A 23,498-nucleotide genomic window follows, 5' to 3' on the forward strand; every position below is an offset into this window, starting at 1 on the left:
CGTTGGCGCCGGAATCTCGGTGTTGCGCCGCACTACATCCCGCCGCCATCAACCTTCAACGTGCTTCTTGACTCCTACCGGTTCGATTAAACCTTGGTTTCTAACTGAGGGAAACTTGCCGCTGTGCGCATCACACCTTCCTCTTGGGGTTCCCAACGGACGTGTCAACTACACGCATCAAGCAAATTTCTGGCACCGTTGCCGGGGAACTGAAGAAAAGATACACCACAAAGATTGCTAACTCCCACGTCAACTTCACGCCAGCACAAATTTCTGGCGCCGTTGCCGGGGAGATCAAGACACGCTGCAAGGGGAGTCTCCACTTCTCAATCTCTTTACTTTGTTTTTGTCTTGCTTTATTTTATTTACTACTTTGTTTGCTGCATTATATCAAAACACAAAAAAATTAGTTGCTAGCTTTACTTTATTTACTTGTCTTGTTTGCTATATCAAAAACACAAAAAAATTAGTTTACTTGCATTTACTTTATCTAGTTTGCTTTATTTACTACCGCTAAAATGAGTAATCCCGAAGTTGAAGTTCGTTCATTTAAGCAACAAGGGGGAGAATGTTTAAAAGATGCCTGGTATAGAATTAGTGATGCCCATAATAGGTGCACTAAGAAACACTCCACTACTATCCTACTCAGGAATTTTTATGTTGGTATCTCTAGCTGGAATAGATATGTTCTTGATTGTCTCGCGGGAGGTAACTTCCTAGGTGCTCCCGCTTTAGAAGCTAGCTGCATTATTGAGAGTTTATTTGGAACACCACCTGTTAATGAAACTAAAATTGAAACCTCCCTTGAGGATGTTATGAAAAAATTGGAAACCATAGAGAAAAAATTTCTGAGTGTTGAAACTAAGTTGGAGATATTACTTGATAAAACTGATGAACTTGACAAATCCTTAGGAGGAATTGATGAAAGAATTAGTGTCCTAGGAACTTGTGTTGACCATGATAATCAAATTAATAGGATTGGCGAACTTGAAAAAGCTATGGGAACCTTGGGTTCAACCTTTTCATCTTTACGGTTTAGAGAGAAAGCTTATGTGGGAAAGGAGCAAAAGTTTATGTATGTCTCTAAAGTGCCTAAACCAAAGAAATATTATTATAGGCCTAAAATTGACAAAGCCCCTAGTACCACTACAAATGGGGGAGCTTATGATATCAATGCTTCATCTCTTGATGTTACTTGAGTTACACTTTCTGCGCCTAGCTGAAAGGCGTTAAAGAAAAGCGCTTATGGGAGACAACCCATGTTTTTACTACAGTATTTTTGTTTTATATTTGTGTCTTGGAAGTTGTTTACTACTGTAGCAACCTCTCCTTATCTTAGTTTTATGTTTTGTTGTGCCAAGTAAAGTCTTTGATAGAAAAGTAAGTACTAGATTTGGATTACTGCGCGAGTTCAGCATTTCTTTGCCGTCACGAATCTGGGTCTATCTCCCCTGTAGGTAGCTCAGAAAATTAAGCCAATTTACGAGCATGATCCTCAGATATGTACGCAACTTTCATTCAATTTGAGCATTTTCGTTTGAGCAAGTCTGGTGGCCTAATAAAATCCATCTTTACGGACTCGTTCTGTTTTGACAGATTCTGTCTTTTATTTCGCATTGCCTCTTTTGCTATGTTGGATGAATTTCTTTGATCCACTAATGTCCGAGTAGCTTTATGCAATGTCCAGAAGTGTTAAGAATGATTGTGTCACCTCTGAACATGTGAATTTTTATTATGCACTAACCCTCTAATGAGTTGTTTCGAGTTTGGTGTGGAGGAAGTTTTCAAGGATCAAGAGAGGAGTATGATGCAATATGATCAAGGAGAGTGAAAGCTCTAAGCTTGGGGATGCCCCGGTGGTTCACCCCCGCATATTCTAAGAAGACTCAAGCGTCTAAGCTTGGGGATGCCCAAGGCATCCCCTTCTTCATCGACAACATTATCAGGTTCCTCCCCTGAAACTATATTTTTATTCCGTCACATCTTATGTACTTTGCTTGGAGCCTCGGTTTGTTTTTGTTTTTTGTTTTGTTTGAATAAAATGGATCCTAGCATTCACTTTATGGGAGAGAGACACGCTCCGCTGTAGCATATGGACAAATATGTCCTTAGGCTCTACTCATAGTATTCATGGCGAAGTTTCTTCTTCGTTAAATTGTTATATGGTTGGAATTGGAAAATACTACATGTAGTAACTCTAAAATGTCTTGGATAATTTGATACTTGGCAATTGTTGTGCTCATGTTTAAGCTCTTGCATCATATACTTTGCACCCATTAATGAAGAAATACTTAGAGCTTGCTAATTTGGTTTGCATATTTGGTTTCTCTAGAGTCTAGATAACATCTAGTATTGAGTTTTGAACAACAAGGAAGACGGTATGGAGTCTTATAATGTTTACCATATGTCTTTTATGTGAGTTTTGCTGTACCGTTCATCCTTGTGTTTGTTTCAAATAACCTTGCTAGCCTAAACCTTGTATCGAGAGGGAATACTTCTCATGCATCCAAAATACTTGAGCCAACCACTATGCCATTCGTGTCCACCATACCTACCTACTACATGGTATTTATCCGCCATTCCAAAGTAAATTGCTTGAGTGCTACCTTTAAAATTCCATCATTCACCTTTGCAATACATAGCTCATGGGACAAATAGCTTAAAAACTATTGTGGTATTGAATATGTACTTATGCACTTTATCTCTTATTAAGTTGCTTGTTGTGCGATAACCATGTTTCGGGGACGCCATCAACTATTCTTTGTTGGATATCATGTGAGTTGCTATGCATGTCCGTCTTGTCTCGAAGCAAGAGAGATCTACCACCTTCATGGTTGGAGCATGCATGTTGTTAGAGAAGAACTTTGGGCCGCTAACTAAAGCCATGATTCATGGTGGAAGTTTCAGCTTTGGACATATATCCTCAATCTCATATGAGAATAATAATTGTTGCCACATGCTTATGCATTAAAGAGGAGTCCATTATCTCGTTGTCCATGTTGTCCCGGTATGGATGTCTAAGTTGAGAATAATCAAAAGCGAGAAATCCAAAATGCGAGCTTTCTCCTTAGACCTTTGTACAGGCGGCATGGAGGTACCCCATTGTGACACTTGGTCAAAACATGTGCATTGCAAAGATCCGGTAGTCCAAGTTAATTAGGACAAGGTGCGTGCACTATTAGTATACTATGCATGAGACTTGCAACTTGTAAGACATAATGTACATAACTCATATGCTTTATTACTACCGTTGACAAAATTGTTTCATGTTTTCAAAATAAAAGCTCTAGCACAAATATAGCAATCGATGCTTTCCTCTTTGAAGGACCATTCTCTTTACTTTTATGTTGAGTCGAGTTCACCTATCTCTCTCCACCTCAAGAAGCAAACACTTGTGTGAACTGTGCATTGATTCTTACATACTTGCATATTGTACTTGTTATATTACTCTATGTTGACAATTATCCATGAGATATACATGTTACAAGTTGAAAGCAACCGCTGAAACTTAATCTTCCTTTGTGTTGCTTCAATGCCTTTACTTTGATTTATTGCTTTATGAGTTAACTCTTATGCAAGACTTATTAATACTTGTCTTGAAGTACTATTCATGAAAAGTCTTTGCTTTATGATTCACTTGTTTACTCATGTCATTACCATTGTTTTGATCGCTGCATCCACTACATATGTTTACAAATAGTATGATCAAGGTTATGATGGCATATCACTTCAGAAATTATCTTTGTTATCGTTTTACCTGCTCGGGACGAGCGGAACTAAGCTTAGGGATGCTGATACGTCTCCGACGTATCGATAATTTCTTATGTTCTATGCCATATTATTGATGATACCTACATGTTTTATGCACACTTTATGTCATATTCGTGCATTTTCCGGAACTAACCTATTAACAAGATGCCGAAGTGCCGGTTCCCGTTTTACGCTGTTTTTGGTTTCAGAAATCCTAGTAACGAAATATTCTCGGAATTGGACAAAACGAAGACCCAGGGGCCTATTTTTCCACGGAGCTTCCAGAAGACCGAAGAACATACGAAGTGGGGCCACGAGGTGGCGACACCACGTGGCGGCGCGGCCAAGGGGGCCCGCGCCGCCCATGGTGTGGCCCCTCGTCCGGCCCCCGACTCCGCCCTTCCGCCTACTTAAAGCCTCCGTCTCGAAACCCCCGATGCGAAAAACCACGATACGGAAAACCTTGCGAGACGCCGCCGCCGCCGATCCCATCTCGGGGGATTCACGGAGATCTCCTCCGGCGCCGGAGAGGGGATTCATCTCCTGGAGGACTCTACACCGCCATGGTCGCCTCCGGAGTGATGAGTGAGTAGTTCACCCCTGGACTATGGGTCCATAGCGGTAGCTAGATGGTTGTCTTCTCCTCATTGTGCTTCATTGTTGGATCTTGTGAGCTGCCTAACATGATCAAGATCATCTATCCGTAATACTCTATGTTGTGTTTGTCGGGATCCGATGGATAGAGAATACCATGTCATGTTAATTATCAAGTTATTACATATGTGTTGTTTATGATCTTGCATGCTCTCCGTTTCTAGTAGAGGCTCGGCCAAGTTTTTGCTTTTAACTCCAAGAGGGAGTATTTATGCTCGATAGTGGGTTCATGCCCGCATTGACACCCGGGACGATGTGACGAAAGTTCTAAGGTTGTGTTGTCTTGTTGCCACTAGGGATAAAACATTGGCGCTATGTCCGAGGATGTAGTTGTTGATTACATTACGCACCATACTTAATGCAATTGTCTCGTTGCTTTGCAACTTAATACTCGGAGGGGTTCGGATGATAACACTGAAGGTGGACTTTTTAGGCATAGATGCAGTTGGATGGCGGTCTATGTACTTTGTCGTAATGCCCAATTAAATCTCACTATACTTATCATGTCATGTATGTGCATTGTTATGCCCTCTCTATTTGTCAATTGCCCGACTGTAATTTGTTCACCCAACATGCTTTTATCTTATGGGAGAGACACCTCTAGTGAACTGTGGACCCCGGTCCATTCTTTAATACTGAAACACAAATCTTCTGCAATACTTGTTTTTACTATTTTCTCTGCAAACAATCATCTTCCACACAATACGGTTAATCCTTTGTTACAGACAAGCCGGTGAGATTGACAACCTCACCTGTTTCGTTGGGGCAAAGTACTTTGGTTGTGTTGTGCGAGGTTCCACGTTGGCGCCGAATCTCCGGTGTTGCGCCGCACTACATCCCGCCGCCATCAACCTTCAATGTGCTTCTTGACTCCTACTGGTTCGATTAAACCTTGGTTTCTAACTGAGGGAAACTTGCCGCTGTGCGCATCACACCTTCCTCTTGGGGTTCCCAACGGACGTGTCAACTACACGCATCATGATGCGGCGGCGCTACAGCGTGTAATCGAGCAAAGCGAGCTTGCCACGAGATCGAGGAGCTCACCGCGAGTACGACGCGCGTGACGGTGTGGTCGTTTGAGGTCTAGTTCGCCGGATTTCATGCCGCCGGCCGCCGGAGAGCTGAGCTTGGCGACGGTGCTACGGGCTGCTCCGACTCGATTCCTTTTGCAGGAGGAGCAAGTCGATCATGGTGGTGACGTTGCTGTCCACGGCGAGGCTCGGGGTAGCCCCAGTCATCGGCGATTGACGGTGTCCGAGTAGCTAGGGTTTCAGAGATTGGGGAAAATTGGAGAGGAGGAAGAATTCCCGAGCTCGCTGTAGCTCATCTGGGCTTTTATACGGCGGCGAGAATTCTCCTCGTCACGCTGCCGATGAAGGAGATGCCGCCGACGCATCGCAACGAAGCCGAGCACGGCTTCGCCGTGTCGACCATGCGGGAGAAGGGGATGAGGACGAGCTCGTCCCCGTGATATTTTGGCTGAAGGGGTACGCGGGCCGGTGTTGGGCTGCGTCGATGGGCTGATGCTGGGCTTCTGCGGCCTGTTCAGGTAATCACCTCTCTTCTCTCTTTTTCTTTCCTCTTATTTTATTTTCTGGTTTCTATTTTATTGTTTGATTTCTGTTTTTAATTCAAATTTCAATCATTCTATTTTGCAGGTGTTTGACAATTGGTCTTTTATGAAGACTAATAAAAGTATTATGGTAATACTCAATTGTTTTGATTAAACATTTCACATATGTGAGCTTTATTACAACTTGTAATTAATCATGATTTTATGCCCTCATTTTAATTTCCTTTTTCTTGTGTAATCAAATCTATTTTGAATTATTAGGGTTGATAATTTCTACTCTAAGTGTTTTAGAATTTATCATTAGGGTTTGAGCTCTTAATTGAGAATTTAGTTCCCCGCATATGATTTTATGTGATCCTCTATTTATTAAGATCTTGTAATTTTGATTATCACTTTATGTCAAGGTTAGCACTATTATTATATTTTAATAACACTTTGATTTACCTAGAGTAGACATCACTCTCCCCATGGTTGGACTTTGGTTATAAAGATAAGTGGTTGTTAATCACACTGATGGTTCTAATTATAAGATGCATCACAAGAGTTTTCCCAGGTTTAATAATTATAACTTAAGACTTTATTAATGTGCCATTCTAGGTTTCTAATGATATTTACCTAAGGGCAATTGGTTTGAATCTTAGTCATGGCCTAGGTTTATATTATGATCACCATAGTGATACATAAACTAGGGTTGAGGTTTAATTCTAGGTTGTGAGATGAGATGACACCATATTGCATGTGCTAGGGTTAATCTCCCCTAACCAGGATGAGATGGTGGCTTAGTTAACAATTTATGTTCTCCTTTAGTTACTAAGATATTGAGAATTGGTTTTATATTCTACCAATTAACTTCTATTACTATCCTCAATTTATCACTAAAGTAACTAAAGTTGTTATAGTTCTTTTTATAGTTAACTTTGGTCATATGGATGGATGGTTTCTCACCATATTAAGTATGGGGTTTTACTCTAAGGTTTTCTTGGTTCTTTATTTTATGAAATATAGGTATGGTAGGATTCTACTTATGATCACCAAATGGTTCACAAGTAAAAGATAAGATATAAACCTAGGGTTGCTTACTAGTTATCTTCCTATAATTTCATGTGTGAATGAAATCTACTTATTCTAGTAGGGTTTAACTTATCCTCACATACTTCAAGAGCATGATCATGGTTAGACATGATCAACTTGTTCTTGATATCTTTACCTCAAGTTCTTAGGGTTTATGATCATCACTTAATTTATAATGATCAAGGTTTGGCTTCCTAAATTATTTCTAATGGAATGGGTTCTCACTTCCATGATCAAGCATTGTCTTGATCAACTAGGATATATCACTTCTATTTTTCTTTCTAGGATGGTCATGGTCATGGTTGTTTCAATAGTTTTATATCCAGGAAAATGCCTGAGATATTTACTTAAAGTTCCCTCAAGAACTGATGGTTTAACCATTTGGATATTTGAATAGATAGAACTAGGATTAGTATGGATGGTCTCTCTCATTTGGGAAGGACTTCAATGCTAACCTAATATTAGGCTCCTTAGAGGTTGATGTGATCATCAAGATCTATGTTTAACATTAATGGTTATCTCTCTCTAGGGTTGTCTTGAAGATGATGATTTGAATACTTGGATGTATATCCAAGGTTTAACTCAAGTTTTGTTATTGCTTCTTTAATAATTATATTAGAACTCTCACCCCTCTAGGTTTGATGTATAACAGTATGGAATAGAGAAGGATATATATTTCTTAAGTTGAATCTCCTTGTCTTGTTTCCAAGGTTACAGTAGAATGGATATCATAGGGTTTATGATAAGTGCATGGATTAGTTTAAGACATGGAGAAGATAAGTGAAGAATAGTTTCTCCAATTATTGTTACTTAATTTCCAAATAGATTGATGTTCATAGGTTATGGCAAGGAATTCAATGTTATGATCTTGAATAAGATCCAGTAATTGTTCCTTGATTCATATGTTCTTGTGTTGGTTTTAATTCCATTTGATCTAACCCCTTAGATCAAATCATCTCTACCCAAAACAAGGTTTTAGTAAAGTCACATTGAGGTTTATAGTGCTTGACTTGATGAGCTACTTCAAATCCACCAAGGTCAAGTGAAACTTCGATTCATCATGATCGTTTTACTTTAAAGCGCGAAAATTTCCCAGATTTTCTATGCATGAATGCAATGCACACATCTGTTTCCTCTATTTTTTGTAACCCCATTACCTGGGATATTACACGTGGTCTTTGTGTTCACGGCTCGATTTTCTTAGATCTTTTACTCTAATCTCCAATCGCAGTAGATCCTTCCTAGATCGGACTGTGGATTGCAGAAACTGCCAGATTTTACTGTGCGTGCAGAGAGGGAAGGGTTTTTGTGCTGGGGGTTTAGTATGTTCAGATTGTTGTGCGAAATGAGTCGCGCTAGTTTGTTTTAGATTGTGTTGTTTCTGATTAAACTAGGCCGATGATTGTAACCGGGAATCATAGTGTGAGGAGATGATTGATCAGAACCTATAGTATGACTGAACATGACCATGCCATTGGTTATGATCAAACATCTCCTCCATATGTCCTCATTGTATGATGCCTATGCTACCTTGCTTTCCATGTTTGTATTTCTTCAGTTCTGCAATGCCAATGATTTAACTATGGCACAACGGAAGTGTTGGGGGGATGACCCCCGATATGCCAAAGGCATGCCAAACCGGATGGTTTGAGCCATCAAGATACCGGTTTAATGTTTATACAGGAGCACGAAGTTATGTGTTTGGCTAAGTAAAGCTAAGCCGGTATCCCCAAGAGGGGTATACCGGAACCAGATAAAGAAGACACCGGGCTACCGGTAAGAAGTGCACTGTAGCACGTCGGCAAGACTGGTCAAAGATTCTCTCCAGAGCTAGAGGACAAGGATGAGCTAAGCAAAGTAGCTTTAAACGAAGCCGTGACGATAAAGAAGAGGATGACGCTGAAAGAAGCCGGAGGACGTCAGCCTCCACGATTAAAGAAGACCCCGGCGTCATTTATGATTAAAGTAACTTTGTAAAGTAGTTTGTCTAGTCAAAGATGCCATTAGGGTTTCTTCCTCTGTAAGCCACCCTCTCCCCTATATAAGGAGAGGGGGCACACCCCGTACGCGGGTAAGTCACCTGGTATGCACAAACCTGTATCCTGTTGAGATCAATGAAGAGAAATATCTAGAGCAGAGTTCTTCCATGTTTGTTTCTTCTTTTACCTTTGCCTTTGGCTGAGTTCTTGAGGAAAGCATCCGGAAGTTCATCCAATCTAATCAAAAACCCTCCCCCGAATCCTCTAGCGCCCATTCGGCCCCAACTTAAGCCATCCTATGGCATCCGTACATTCACCACGACGACGGTTGCCGCCCACCGTGGGGCATGAAGTGGCGCTTGCTGGAGTTCACATTCGGGCGGGCATCCTTGAGGTCGCCGGCGAGCGGACGGTGTCTGCGCTCGTACAGCGCCTCTACTCCGTGGACTTCATCAACGACAACGCGGGCTGCTTCGCCAACGGCGGCATCTTCCCCAAGAACGGTCGCGTCATCGAGTTCGGCAGCCACCGCGTCTACTTCGGCACTGTCCCTGTGCGCCAGCGCCTCTCGCCGGTGCTGGTGGCACCGGACCCGCCAAGGTGGCTCTGTGCTGGCCGCGCTGCCGGCACCGTGGAGGTGATGATGGCTGGCGCGGTTGGCACAGGCAAGGAGGCTGTGGACGAAGGTGCTGGTCGTGCGGCATCGACCCGCCCGGCCAAGCCACCGCTGGAGCGCGATGCAGGCGCTGCGGGAGCATCTTCCGCACCACCGGAGACACCACTCCAAGCGGCGATGAACGTGCTGGCGACGCCCATCGCGCAGAACATCGACCCTGCAGCGGCTCAGGCGGAGCTGGAGGCGCAACGCCAGAAGCTGCTTGCGAATGGCGCCGACATCGTCCGGGCGCAGCGCGAGCTGAACCTAACCCTACGTGAGTATAACGCTGCCCATGGCTTTTCTTCAGTTAGCGCTCATGCTGCTAGGATGCCGGAAAACCGGCTTAAGGCTCGCAATCTAGATCAGGATTTGCGTAAGGAAGTTCTTGCCGGCAAAAGTACCTCTGCATCTGTGAGCATCGTAGAGAAACCTAAGTACAGTAGCCCGGATAAAACCATAAAAGCTGCTAAGGCTGCAGCAGAGCTGTGTGAGTCGCTTTCCGGAGAAGCTTTGGCAAAACAACAAGAGCGTGTTAGAGAGTTGCTAGAAACCATTGAGCAACAGAATGCCAAGCAGCTTGCTAAGCTGAACAAGGCTGCGGCCTCAAAGTCTGCGCGTTCAACAAAGAATGCCGGAAGCAAGTCCCATGGGCAGGCATCGTCCCCCCATCCGGACAGAAGAAAAGAAAAAGAAATGAATGCGCAGCAGATGACTGTGTATGATCCGGTTCTTGCCGGAAAACAACAAGCCGGGCAACACGATGCCGGTAGGAAAAGCCAAGGGGCAGATCGAGGCTACGCCAAAGGAGGCTATGCCGGAAACAATCATGCCGATAGATAGAAACCGGGCAAAATTATCGAGCTGCAAGGGCAGCGTATGAAGAGGAGGAAATGCTTCCCCCAAGGTACCGGCAGGCAAGGGCCGCGGTACCAGAACATTACGATGAAGCTGATTCGACAAGACTCACGGCACGCCGGAACCCGTTGGGAGAACGCCTGGGAGAAAGATACCTGCCAGAACGGGATGCGAGGCACCCTCTGGATAGAGTGTATTTGTCAGAAATGATCGAGGCAGAAGGTCCTCCGGGTCCAAAATGTTTTGGTCCAAGGATCATGAAAGAAGAACCACCAGTTTGCAACTTCCAGTTGCCCCGTGACACAAAAACATATGATGGCACCACTAAGCCGGAAGATTGGCTCGCGGATTACGTGACCGCGGTATACGTCGCTGGTGGCGGAGGAACCGTAGCTGGAGGAGGAAACCGGCGTTGGGCCGTGAGAATTGTACCATCATTTCTGGTGGGACCGGCACGACTCTGGCTGAACAACTTGCCGGCAGGAAGCATAAACGGTTGGTTGGACTTTGAGGAAGCTTTTGTGAGTAATTTCAGCAGCACATATCGGAGGCCCAACAGGCCTCAGCAGCTCGCCTTGTGCGTGCAGTGCCCACAAGAAACATACCGGGACTACCTGGCCCGGTGGAACTCCACGAGAAACTCCTGCGAAGGGGTGATAGAGGCACAAGCCATTGCTTGGTTTTGCAATGGATGCCGCAGAGGTTCGCCGTTGTGGCAAAAGCTGCAGCGGAACATGCCGGTAAGTCTGGCGGAGATGATACGTGTGGCAGATAACTACGCATTGGGAGACCCATTGCAACCGGCGGTACAAGCTGAGCCGGAACAATCAAACCCGCCTCAGCAGCGCCAAGAGCAACACCGGGATAACCGGAACAACAAGAGAAGGGAAGAATTCCCGGATCGAAGGTACGGTCCGCAGCAAGTTGCTGCTGTACAAGAAAACTCTGATGCCAGCGGCAGCCAGAGGCAGAAAACCGGATCACAGCCGTGGGCGGGTCCTAAAAAACAATGGGTCGAAAAGAAACCCTTGGGCCAGAAAAAGAATTGGCAGGAACCTGTGAAGTATACCATGGAGGTTGCGATGGATCAACCTTGCCGGTGGCACACTCCGAATCCGGCTCACCCGTCAAATCATCTGACGAAGGACTGTTCTTGGACCAAGTACTTGATGCTCAAGGGAGCAGTAAAAGATGCGCAGGCACAAGGGTGCTCCACTATGCTACCACCATCTCAAGATATGTCTGCATCGGCATCAATTACCACCACCACCACCGCTTACCGGAGCAAACGCTCTACCGGTACAGCCTCGGCCAAACGAGCGAGCAGTACCAGCAAGTCCATCGGGTGGGAGAAGGCAATGGCCAACCACCTCCACCGGCACCTTTGGGTCGGAACATTTACAAGGATCCGGACGTGTGCTGCGTTGTGTTCGTTCATCGAGCCAACGAGACGAGCAAAGCCTACATCGCCGTTCCATGGAAGTGAACGCTGTGATGCCGGCAATACCAAAATACATGCTGTGGTCAGATCAAGAGATTTCTTGGTCGTTCAAGGATCACCCCAAGGTAATGCCTAATCCGGGTGGTTATGCTCTTGTGCTGGACCCAATCATGCAAGGGCCAACGACTCGAGTCAGGTTCAGCAAAGTGCTGATAGACAATGGAAGCAGCATAAACATCATGTACCGGCACACCATGCATACGCTGGGCATAACAGAAAACATGCTACAGCCAACTCATACAACTTTCCACGGAATCGTTCCGGGCTTGTCCTGCGCACCAGTAGGAAAAGTCCGGGTGGATGTGCCTTTGGAGGACGTGACAATTGCCGGGTTGAAAACATTGAGTTCGAGGTGGTGGACCTAGATAGTCCTTACCATGCATTGCTGGGGAGACCGACATTGGCATCTTTCATGGCCTCGACTCACACGGCCTATCTCAAGATGAAGATGCTGGCACCTCGTGGACCCTTAACTGTGGTGGGAAACTACAAGATTTCGCTGGAAACTGCTTCCGCTGGATCAAACCTGGCAGAATCGCTGGTGATTGCAGAGGAAAAGAGGAGGATGCAAACCGCGGTTGCGCTGGCTCAGTCCTCACAGTTGAGCTTAGCGGCAATGAGTACAAGCTTGGGCACACCGGCGTTCAAGCCGACGAAAGAAACAAAGGACATCGTGCTGGATCCGGCTTACCATGAGCGTACCGTTCGTATCGGTGCCAGCCTCAGTGAGGCATAGGAAAGCGCGCTCGTCAGCTTCCTCCGTGAGAATCGGAATATCTTTGCCTGGTCTACTGATGACTTGGTAGGTGTTCCGAGGGAGCTGGCTGAGCACACTTTGAATGTCCGGAAGGATGCGAAGCCGGTGCTACAACCTTTACGCCGGTTTGCTGAGGATAGGAGGAAAATCATTGGAGAAGAAGTGACAAAGTTGTTGGTTGCCGGTTTCATCGTGGAAGTGCTGCATACTGAGTGGCTAGCCAATCCGGTGCTGGTCGAAAAGAAGAAAGATGAGAACCTCGAGGCAAAAGCTCCAAAGGTGTGGCGCATGTGCATCGACTACACCAACCTGAACAAAGCTTGCCCAAAAGATCCTTTCCCCTTACCCCGGATCGATCAAGTGATTGATTCTACTGCTGGGTGTGAGTTGTTGTCTTTCCTGGATGCTTATTCCGGTTTCCACCAAATTCCCCTGAAAAAGGAAGATCAAATAAAAACTGCGTTCATTACCCCGCACGGGGTTTATTTCTATGTCACTATGCCTTTCGGTTTGCGCAACGCTGGTGCAACGTACCAGCGCTGTATGCAAAAGTGTTTGTTTGATCAAATCGGAAAAAATGTGCAAGTCTATGTGGACGATGTCGTGGTAAAAACTAAGGCAAAAGAAACCTTAATCGACGATCTCCGGCAAACATTTGATAACTTAAGAAGATTCCGGATGAAACTCAATCCGGCAAAATGTACCTTTGGCGTTCCCGCCGGCAAACTGCTTGGCTTTCTCGTATCAAGCCGGGGCATTGAGGTTAATCCGGTAAAAATCCGGGCAATCGAAAGAATGACTATACCGCGAGATCTCAAGGACGTGCAAAAGTTTATCGGAAGCTTGGCATCGCTAAGCCGGTTCATAAGTAGGTTGGGAGAAAAGGCTCTGCCACTCTATGCTCTCATGAAAAAATCCGATACGTTCGTCTGGACCCCTCAGGCAGACGCGGCGTTTAAAAAGCTAAAACAATGCTAGCCACTGCACCAATACTGGCTTCACCTTTGGAAAGGGAACCCATGTTGTTGTACATAGCAGCAACTAACCGGGTTGTAAGTGTTGTGGTGGTAGTGGAAAGAGATGAGGAAGGAAAAACCGTGCAGAGGCCGGTATACTACCTGAGCAAGGTGCTCTCCCTCTCAAAAAAAAACTACCCGCATTTCCAGAAAATGACTTATGGCGTGTTCATGGCTGCCACAAAGCTCAAGCATTACTTTGAGGAGCACCCCATGAAAGTGGTGAGTGAAGCACCCATCTCCGATATTATGTGCAACAAAGATGCTAGCGGAAGGATTGCAAAGTGGGCAATCCAGATATCACCATATGTACCGGTATATGAAAGAAGAGATGCCATAAAATCGCAAGCCTTGGCTGATTTCCTAGTTGATTGGGAAGAAATGCAATACAAGCCACCAGACCAAAGAATAGAATACTGGAAGATGTACTTTGACGGATCCAAACTTAAAGAGGGTCTAGGTGCCGGTGTAGTACTTACCTCACCTAAGGGAGATCACCTCCGGTATGTTTTGCAAGTACATTTCAGGGCATCAAACAATGTCGCTGAGTACGAGGCTTTGATTCATGGACTTAAGGTCGCAAAAGAAATCGGTGCACACCGGATCATTTGCTACGGAGATTCAGACCTTGTAGTGCAACAATGTTCCGGAGATTGGGACGCAAAAGATGCCAACATGGCTTCATACCGGTTTCACATGCAAAAGATTGCCGGCTTCTTTGAAGGCTGTGAGTTTTACCATGTGCCACGAGCGGAAAATGAAGCCGCGGATGCTTTGTCCAAGCTAGGCTCATCTAGGCAAGAGATTCCTCCCGGAATAGCCTTGGCACACTTAAGAGTACCATCAATCAAACCGAGTCCGGAATCGGAGTCCATTTTTGTACCGGAATCACATGTTGTACCAATGGATATCGATGAAGGAAACCCGGGGACTGTTCCGGCAAACTCGGGGACTGTTCCGGTAAACTCGGGGACTGCTGCGTCCACACCAGAGGAAACAATGCTGGTGGATAGCATGGAGATAGACGTACCGATGTTCCTAGTTCGGGAGGCACCATCTTGGGTTAAACCTATTAAGGAATTCCTGATCAATGGCACCTGTCCGGTTGACGAAAATGAGTCCAGAAGAATCCAGAGGAGGTCCAAAGCATACACCATCATCAATGGCGAGGTGTACAAGAGAAGTGTTACCGGTGTCCTTCAAAGGTGTGTAGAACCGGAAGAAGGGAAAGAAATGCTTGCGGAGATTCACCAAGGGGAATGTGGGCACCACGCTTCGTCAAGGGCGCTGGTAGCAAAAGTGTTCCGGCATGGGTTCTATTGGCCCACTGCTTTGGAAAATGCTGAGGATTTGGTAAGAAAATGCAACGGGTGCCAGAGGTACGCCAAGCAAAATCATACCCCAGCATCCGGTTTAAAAACCATACCGCTAACTTGGCCGTTTGCTGTTTGGTGCCTTGACATGGTTGGCCCATTCAAAACTGCAAGGGGAAATATGACCCACATCTTGGTTATGGTGGACAAATTCAGCAAGTGGCTAGAAGTGAAACCTATCGCAAAATGTGATGGGCGCACAGCGGTGAAGTTCTTAAAAGATGTTATCTTGAGGTATGGCTACCCGCATAGCATTATCACTGACAATGGAACAAACTTTGCTCAAGGTGAGTTCAAAAGATTTTGTGAGGATAACAATATCCGGTTGGATTTGTGCTCAGTGGCACACCCACAAGGAAATGGCCAGGTGGAAAGAACAAATGCCTTGGTACTGTCCGGCATCAAGCCAAGACTCCTCGAGGCGGTGGAAAAGTCACCGGGGTGTTGGCTCGATGAGCTACCATCAGTGTTGTGGAGCATAAGAACGACTCCAAACCGGTCTACCGGATACACTCCATTCTTTATGGTTTACGGAGCAGAAGCGGTCATACCAACCGACATTCTCCACGACTCATCGAGGGTGCAACTCTATACCGAACAGGAGGTAAAAGAATCCAGAGAAAACGATGTGGACTTGCTAGAAGAAGCAAGAGAATTGGCATTGGCAAGAACAGCCATTTACTAGCAAAACCTCAGACGCTATCATAGCCGGAAGGTTAACCCGAGGGTATTCCGGGAAGGAGATCTGGTGTTGCGCCTAGTGCAGCGCACTGAAGGCCGGCATAAGCTTTCACCCCCATGGGAGGGACCTTTCATTGTGAGCAAAGCTCTCCACAATGATGCCTATTACCTAATCGATGCACAGGAATCAAAGAAAGGAAAGGCGGACAGATCCGGAGAAGAGACCAAGCGTCCGTGGAACATAGCTCTATTGCGTCCTTTCTACTCATGAAGTTGTGGTGTAAGAAGTTCCTTTTTGTACCTTATTTGCTATGAATAAAAGATGTCGGGACCTCGAATGAATCTCGGGGACTACCCCTACTGAAATTGAATGCAATATGTTTATTTTTTCAGTTTACCGGTTGCTTGTTGAACATTTTTTCTTTCCGGTTTAGTAACGTGCTAAACCTACCGGAGTCTTCGACTCTGCTGCTGTCCGCAACCCGGCTTCATGGCAAGCAAGATAAACCGGTAGGAATTAAGCACGTGAACTGCGAAAAGAGAGAGTGGGGGAACAATCCAGAAAAATTTAACTAACCCCGGTTGTACCGGTTTTTGTGAAAATTTAGAGTTATTTCTAAGTTCAAGAAAGTGCTTGCTTGGTAAAAGAACTTTGTGCCTCATACGCAAAAATACCCAGAGAAGGTAGGCAGAGCCAAAGCAAAAGAGCCAAGTGTGCATCGGATTGGATGCGGAAATAATTCCGGAATCTTTGCAGTGCAAGATAAAAGAAAAACAATGAGCAAAGTGCTAAGTCAACAGACAAACTTAGATTAATAAGCTATCGGTAAAGCATACCGGCATAAACTGTTGTAGCAGCCAAAAGAACGGCTAAGTTTTATATTACATCATAAACCCCGGCATGCCGGGGTAGAATTTGATGAGCATTGTTTTGAAGTAAGCAGGGCAGGCAAACATATCACAGGAAGTACTTAGGCAGCAGGGGCTTCGGGAGGAGCAGCACCGGCCTCTGGAGCTTCCGGAGGCGCATCACCAGCTCCCGGCAGAGCATCGCCCGCTCCGGCATCTTCATCTTCCTCGTCCTCTCCTTCTTCTTCGTCGCTGAGGTCGTCCTTGACGTCGGGAGGAGGGGGGATGAAGGTGCGGACCGGGGCGTACTCTGCGATCCGGTAGGCTCGATCCTGCCGCTTCGTGGTGAGGACCGGATCCATGTCGGTGGGAGCATTCTCGCGCACGCCAAGGAGGGCGTCCAGGTCCAAGTCCTCGTACGAGGAGCAGGCGACGCGTAGCGCCGCATCCGCTCCGGCACGAGCCGCTGAGCACTGCCACTCGCGGATTCGCCGGCTGGCACCCTTCAGGCATTCAGAGGTAAGCGTTAGGTTTGCCGGCACCTCCTGCTCAGGCCACAGCACCTTGAACAGATGGATCGCCACGTCGGGCAGATCGGCGAGGTTCCGGTCCACCGCGCGCATGTGGGCGACCCGCGCAGAGAGTGCGATCAGATGATCATAAGGATCCCATGGCGCGTTCGGGTTCTTGAACTCCTGCTGAACCCGGCGCTCGGCCACCTTCTTCTGCGCATACAGCTGCGAGTCCGGAAAGATCCCTGCGAGGCAAAGAAAAGATAAGGACATGCTACCGGAAAATATAAGCTTATAAGCAAAAACCGGAGAAGTAAGAAGAGAAACTTACTGAGAGCAAGCGCGTCAGTTTGCATGACCAGTTGGTCATACTCCTTCTGCTCGGCCTCTAGAAGCGCGGCTCGATCCTCGGCTGCTTTCCGCGCCTTGGCTCCCTCCTCCAGCTCTGCCCGCAGCACCACGGTAGAGTTGTTGGCATCCTCCAGGGCTTCGTTCAGCCTGGCCTCAGCTGCGGCTTTGGCGGCCTTCATCGCCTCATTGTGCTGGAGCCCGAGTTGGATCAGCTGGTCCTTCAGCCCCTTGGAATAAACCTCCTGGGCGTCCAGAGCCTTGCGATGCTCCCGGATAAGCTGTTCTTTTTCACCTAGAGCCCGGAAAGGAAACATTAACAAAACTACAACTGGTAAAATGAAGAGAGACAAGTTAACCGGGAAAGAAGGAGCGGTACCTTGAAGTGCGGCGAGCTGGGTCTTGAGGGCTTCGATGGAAGCTTCCGGGATAGCTGTTATGCAAATTTTTATAAGTACTAGAAGATAAAAGCTTCCGGTAAGAAGATGCCGGAGGCACGAAAGCTCACCTTGGCACTTGCTGTGCGCTTCAGCAAGATCCCGGTGCTCCCACAGAAGCTCCTCAAAGAGGTGCCACCGGGCGTCGGCCGTGCTCTGTTCAAGAAAAAGTGTTAGAAAAAAGAAGCCGGTTTCTCTATGTTCTTAGCTAAGCTTCGCGCTAAGAGCAGCGCTCTTAACCCGAAACTCGGGGACTGGCTATGCCGGTTTTTTGAGTTTCTACCTAAGTTTCGCGCTAAGAGCTATGTTCTTAACCCGAAACTCGGGGACTGGCTATGCCGGTTTTTTGAAGTTTCTACCTAAGTTTCGCGCTAAGAGCTGTGTTCTTAACCCGAAACTCGGGGACTGGCTATGCCGGTTTTTTGATTTTCTACCTAAGTTTCGCGCTAAAAGCTATGCTCTCAACACGAAACTCGGGGACTGGGAAGATATACATGATCCGAAGAGAATAAAACCGGCATGAATTGACAAATTGCAGAGGGTTTGGTATAAGTTACCACCACGTTGTTGGTGGCATCGTGCCACGCGTTGTCAAGCTCCTTCACCGCGCGCCGCAGCCGCATGAAGTGTTCCTCCGTGCACCGGGGGCCAGAGGGGTCTAGCGCCGGAAGCCGGTCCTTCCCCAGGCCGCGGGTAGCTGCGGACACATCCGCAGCATTCCACTTCTCAGCGTATGGAAGCAGGTGCCCCAGCTCGTGGCCTCCGCGCTTCAGCTCGGTGATCCGGCCCAAGATGCCGGAAGGCTTTTCTCCGGCCGCGGCAGTGGCGGGGCCGACGTGCAGCACCAAGGACTGCGGGCCAGGGGATGAAGTGCCAGAAGCCGTGGCCTTCCCTTTAAAAGCCTCCGGCTTGAGGAACTTGGTGATCTTGGTGGTTTCTGGCGGCGACGTTGGCGTGGCCCCGCTTAGCTCCACGTTAGGAGCTTCCGGCGGAGGCACGGGCGATGTCTTGGGCGGCGAAGGTGCGTCCTGGCCCAAGGTAGAACTTGCCGGCGCGGAAGAGTCCGGCACGGGCTTGGCAGGGGAAGAGTTTGAGTTCTTCTTCTTCTTTCTTTTCGGGACGGGAGGAACCAGAGGTTCCGCCCGCCCGGCAGCTTCTGCATCGGCGCCGATGTTGCTGACGCCGGCGTCCTGTGTTTCTGGAGGGGAGACGAGATCCTCCTCCGCGCGGTGATCTAGAGATGTAGGGGCCGCACGCCCCGCACTTGGTGTGCCTCCCAAAGGGGAGGCAGAAGGGTTGCCGGTACCAGATGGTACCGGGCTTGACTGAGGAGGAGGAGTTGAGGCCCTTGCGGTTCCCTCAGAGCTCTCCGGCTTCGTGCCGCTGGCGCTCTTGGAGAGCTTAAGCGCAGGGCTGAACAAGAAAAAGAGAAAAGATCGGAAAAAGCAACCAAAAGGAAGAGTTTGGAAAACAAAGCAAACAGAGGAACAAAAGCTTACCCAGAAGAGACCGGCATCGTTTTCCCTTTGTAACGCCTCTTTCCTGCTTCTTTCCCCCCAAGGACTTCCGTCCGGAAGCGTTTGGCGGGAGGCGCTTGGCTTGAGCTGGCATCAGGTGCCGGGGCCTTGTTCTTCTTGCCCTGGGGGATGAGCTTCTCCAGGAACTCGCGGCCGACCTCGGCCTGCAAAGGAGCCGCATGCTCATGAACCTGCGGTTGGGTGCTAGCTGAGGGAGCATTTACAGAGGAGATTTAGCAGTAAACCATGAGAGACCGGAAGAGAAAGCTACCTCAAGCATAGTGAGATCGTCACTGGAACCGGGAGCCTCGGACGAGAAGTTACCAGGGCGCGAGGTGTGGGTGCGGCCCATCTTGAGGTCGATCCAATGGATGTAAGGATCCGGGTCAACCTTGTCCAGAGGATGCTTCCGGTAAGGGCCTCGCTGCTCCGCTTTGATGCGAGGGAAGCGCTCTTTGGCCTGAAAACGAATGAAAAGTCAGTTAGCCACAACGTAAAAGTTACCGGTACAACAACCCGGGTTGCACAATCTCTTACTTCATCAGTTGGAGGGTTGGTGGAGCTGAGAGGCAGGAATTCCCACTCCCAGTCATCCGGCATGGCAGTTTGGCATATCTGCTTAGCCTTGAGGACTATGTCCTCCTTGCTTAGAGGGAGGCCGGTGATCTTGGTAGGATCGCCAGGGCCGTACATCTCGCTTATTTTATGAGCCCGACGCTTAAGAGGAAGCACCCGGCATGAGATGAAGGTGCGGATTGTGGTGACCCGGCATACCACTGCATGGTGTAGTATGCAAGTCTGATATAACACCAATGAAACACAGTTCCACTAGTATTACATCGCTCAGAGTGGTACAACAGAAACATATGCGGGTCCAAGGCATGTCTATAGAATTACACACGGTAACTTGTTACATAAGATCATCACAGCCTCCAACTTTACAATGAGGTAAAACTTCAGATAACTCCAGAAGAACGACTCGTAGTCTAGTCTTATCACGGACTCTATTTGTAGAGTATTTAACTAGCTATAGGGCTAAGAATAGATTCTAGCTAAGTAGGAGCTAGGTTTAGGAAGATAGTCTCCTTCTACTGCTAATCTAGGTTTTCTCCTTGTTAGATGTGGTATCTGACTCTTATGACATGGTCCTGTCTCTTGAAGTAGTTGTTGACTCCTCGGCCTTTGAGTTGCACGGTAGATCCTCCTTCGTGGCCTCCATATCTAAGCAGGGGATTTAAGAGTGGAATGAGTACGAGAGTACTCAACAAGTTCATTATAGGAAAGAGGTGTTTAATGCACTAGCTACGGAATTAGACCAGAAAGTCTAATACCAATGCAAGTTTTCATAACCATTTCTTCAAAAGGTTGCTTTTATTCAGAAGAACTATGTCCGTCGGCCTTCACCGGTTTACTAGAACTTCATGGAGTTCCTTTCCGGCAGCGTTCGCAGTTCCATATCCCGGAACAGGGAGTGACAGGTCACGATTCATTACACTCTGCAGAGGTGTGTCGCTTTACCGATAAGAGATCTTAACCTTGGTGCCAACCGGGAATGACCCGTCCACACTTCCTTTGGTGTGAGGCCCGGTATAAGGTCATAGCCAATCATATTCCTCCGCTACCTCGCACACCCACCCTTTGTTGCAAACCCCGACCCTGACCACGACGACAGTCTGGGACTCGTTAACCAAACTCCTTCGCCGGTAGCTGCAACCCATCATAGACCACATTACCGTGGGGAATTAGAAGGGGATCCCCACCCACCAATTGTTCCATAGCAGCAACCGCTACGGTAAGCAACAACTATACAGTGGGGAATTAGAAGGGGCTCCCCACCCACCAATTGCTCCGCAAGATACAACTGCTACGGTAAGCGCATCCGTTGATGTACAAGAGGTGGAAATACGATTGACTATTCCGTCCCACTCCGGATCTTATGGTTAACACGGGTATTACGGCACAAGAATCACTGGACGACATTTGTTGTTTAATCCTAGATGGATATAAACCCTTGCAATGGAACCTCCACCATATCAACACAATCCATGGTTCCATTGCCCACCACATAGTCATATTCATAGTTATGAAAATAGTGGTTTTGGTTCTTATGCAATAGTGATAATCATAGTACTTTGCAAGTAGTTTGATAAAGATACTCAAATGACATGAGCAAGTGATGAACTTGCCTTTCTTGGCTTGCAAGATTATGCGAGGCAAGGTCTTCGATACGCAATAACTCCAAATTCTGAAATAGCATCATCGTCCGGTAAGGACGATGTTTAAAAGATTGGCAAGGATGCAATAATGCATAAGTATGAGATGCAATCGCTCTAAGCGTGAACTAACCCCGGTGATTTAGGATTAGTGAGTGGTAATGATTAGTTCAAGGTTTGTTGCACTTTTAAAGTGATTCACAAACAAGGTTGTTATTATGGTTTTGTTGTCTTAGAATCATAAACAAGTGGTAGAATGCATTATAACAATCATACATACTAAAGGATAGTAGTTGTAATAATAAGTAAGGATCTGTTGTCAATTTTAAGTCCTATAGTGCATGATTGATGATTATTTATTAAATATTTCAAAAGAATAACTTTTGAAGAACATGTTCTTTAATAAAGAACAAGTATTATAAATAGTGTTGTGGGGTTCTATTGTTTACTATGGGTTCCAACTAGTTTCTAGGGTGAGGATTTGATGGATCCCAACCAGGTTGGATTCATCAATAGCTAGAACTTGTAGGATTGAGTTAAGCCTAAGCATCTTGAGCAATTTATTATAAATAGTTGCTATCAAGGTTGGTATACCTTGCTAGTGATAGCTAGCTAGGGTTTATAGGTCCTGTTAGGTAGGGTTGAGGATACTCTCTATTTTCTTCAAAAGAATAACTTTTGAAGAACATACTTCTTAAATAATAAGAAGTATATTAATTAGGGTGAGGTCGTTTAGGTTTGCTATTTAATTCCCTAAGTAAAGATTGGTTGGTTCCTAAATAGGATGTTTGATAATTATCTAACACTAGTAGGGTTTAGTGTGTATGGGGTATGGTGCACAATTATTGGGCATGTTTGCTATTATGGTTCATCACAAGGGTGTGATGCTAAATATGGATAATTAAGGTTGTTACCTCTAAGGATAGGAACTATGGTTGGTTCTATTTGATCCTCTAGGTTTGATTAAGATGAACACATCGGATACCAATTTATTAGTGATAGGTCTTCTACTTTTTATGTGGACATGATAAGTATCTAGTTGATACTATGGAGCTATGAATGAGTTTGAAGTATTATGATCACATGCTCTATCCTAGGTTTTAGGTTTAGAAACAAATTAAGGTTCACATGAATTAATGGAGCTAGAGTTGGTGCATAATTGAATTGGGGTTTTTGGGTTCCACATAAAATTATGAGGTTATCACTTTGTTTATAATGGAACTAGGGTTTCCTGATTACCCTATAATTACTGGATTAATAACTTCATTATAAAGTTTGAAGTTATTAATAACTTAGGAGTAAAAATAATATTGAATTTGGCTTTTTATTATTTTTTGTAATGGATTAATAATTAAGATAATTATTAATTAGGGTTTAAATCCTTCTAATAAGGATTTAATAAATTAAATAAGTAAGGGAAATTAGTTTTAATGTTTTCTATATTTGTTTACTGGTTTTTTATTTATTTTAGATACTTTTCTTAGTTTCTGGATTTGAATTGTATTTAAAAGTAAAAGAAAAGACTTAATTAACAAGTATTAAACAATTGAATTTTTATTAAAAATAAAAATTTCATTTTATATTTTTATTTGATAGAGTTTACTTTTATAAGAATTTGTTGACTGCCAAAACCCACCGGCGGGCAGCGGCCTTGTCAACACTGTAGAGCCGGGGGGAGCCTAGAGCTGCGGCTGGCTGAGACCCCTCCGAGCGACGGCCCGCAATGCTCTTCTGTCACACGCGGCGTTGCGAAG

The 23,498-nt window shown here is 46.0% G+C and overlaps 1 protein-coding gene across 1 annotated transcript in view; it reads right to left on the bottom strand.

Annotated features, from left to right (window-relative positions):
• Positions 1–23,498, bottom strand: part of LOC124671782 — a 40,928-nt gene that overhangs the window by 16,770 nt on the left and 660 nt on the right. Inside the window, exons 2-4 of the mRNA XM_047208113.1 lie at positions 19,856–19,991; positions 17,957–18,010; positions 17,688–17,872 (exon numbers count right to left, since the gene is read on the bottom strand). Of these exons, the coding sequence (XP_047064069.1) occupies positions 17,688–17,872; positions 17,957–18,010; positions 19,856–19,991 (375 nt within the window). The remainder of the gene's footprint in view (positions 1–17,687; positions 17,873–17,956; positions 18,011–19,855; positions 19,992–23,498) is intronic.

Source organism: Lolium rigidum, chromosome 7 (assembly GCF_022539505.1).
Source record: "Lolium rigidum isolate FL_2022 chromosome 7, APGP_CSIRO_Lrig_0.1, whole genome shotgun sequence".
Classification (NCBI taxonomy): domain Eukaryota; kingdom Viridiplantae; phylum Streptophyta; class Magnoliopsida; order Poales; family Poaceae; genus Lolium; species Lolium rigidum.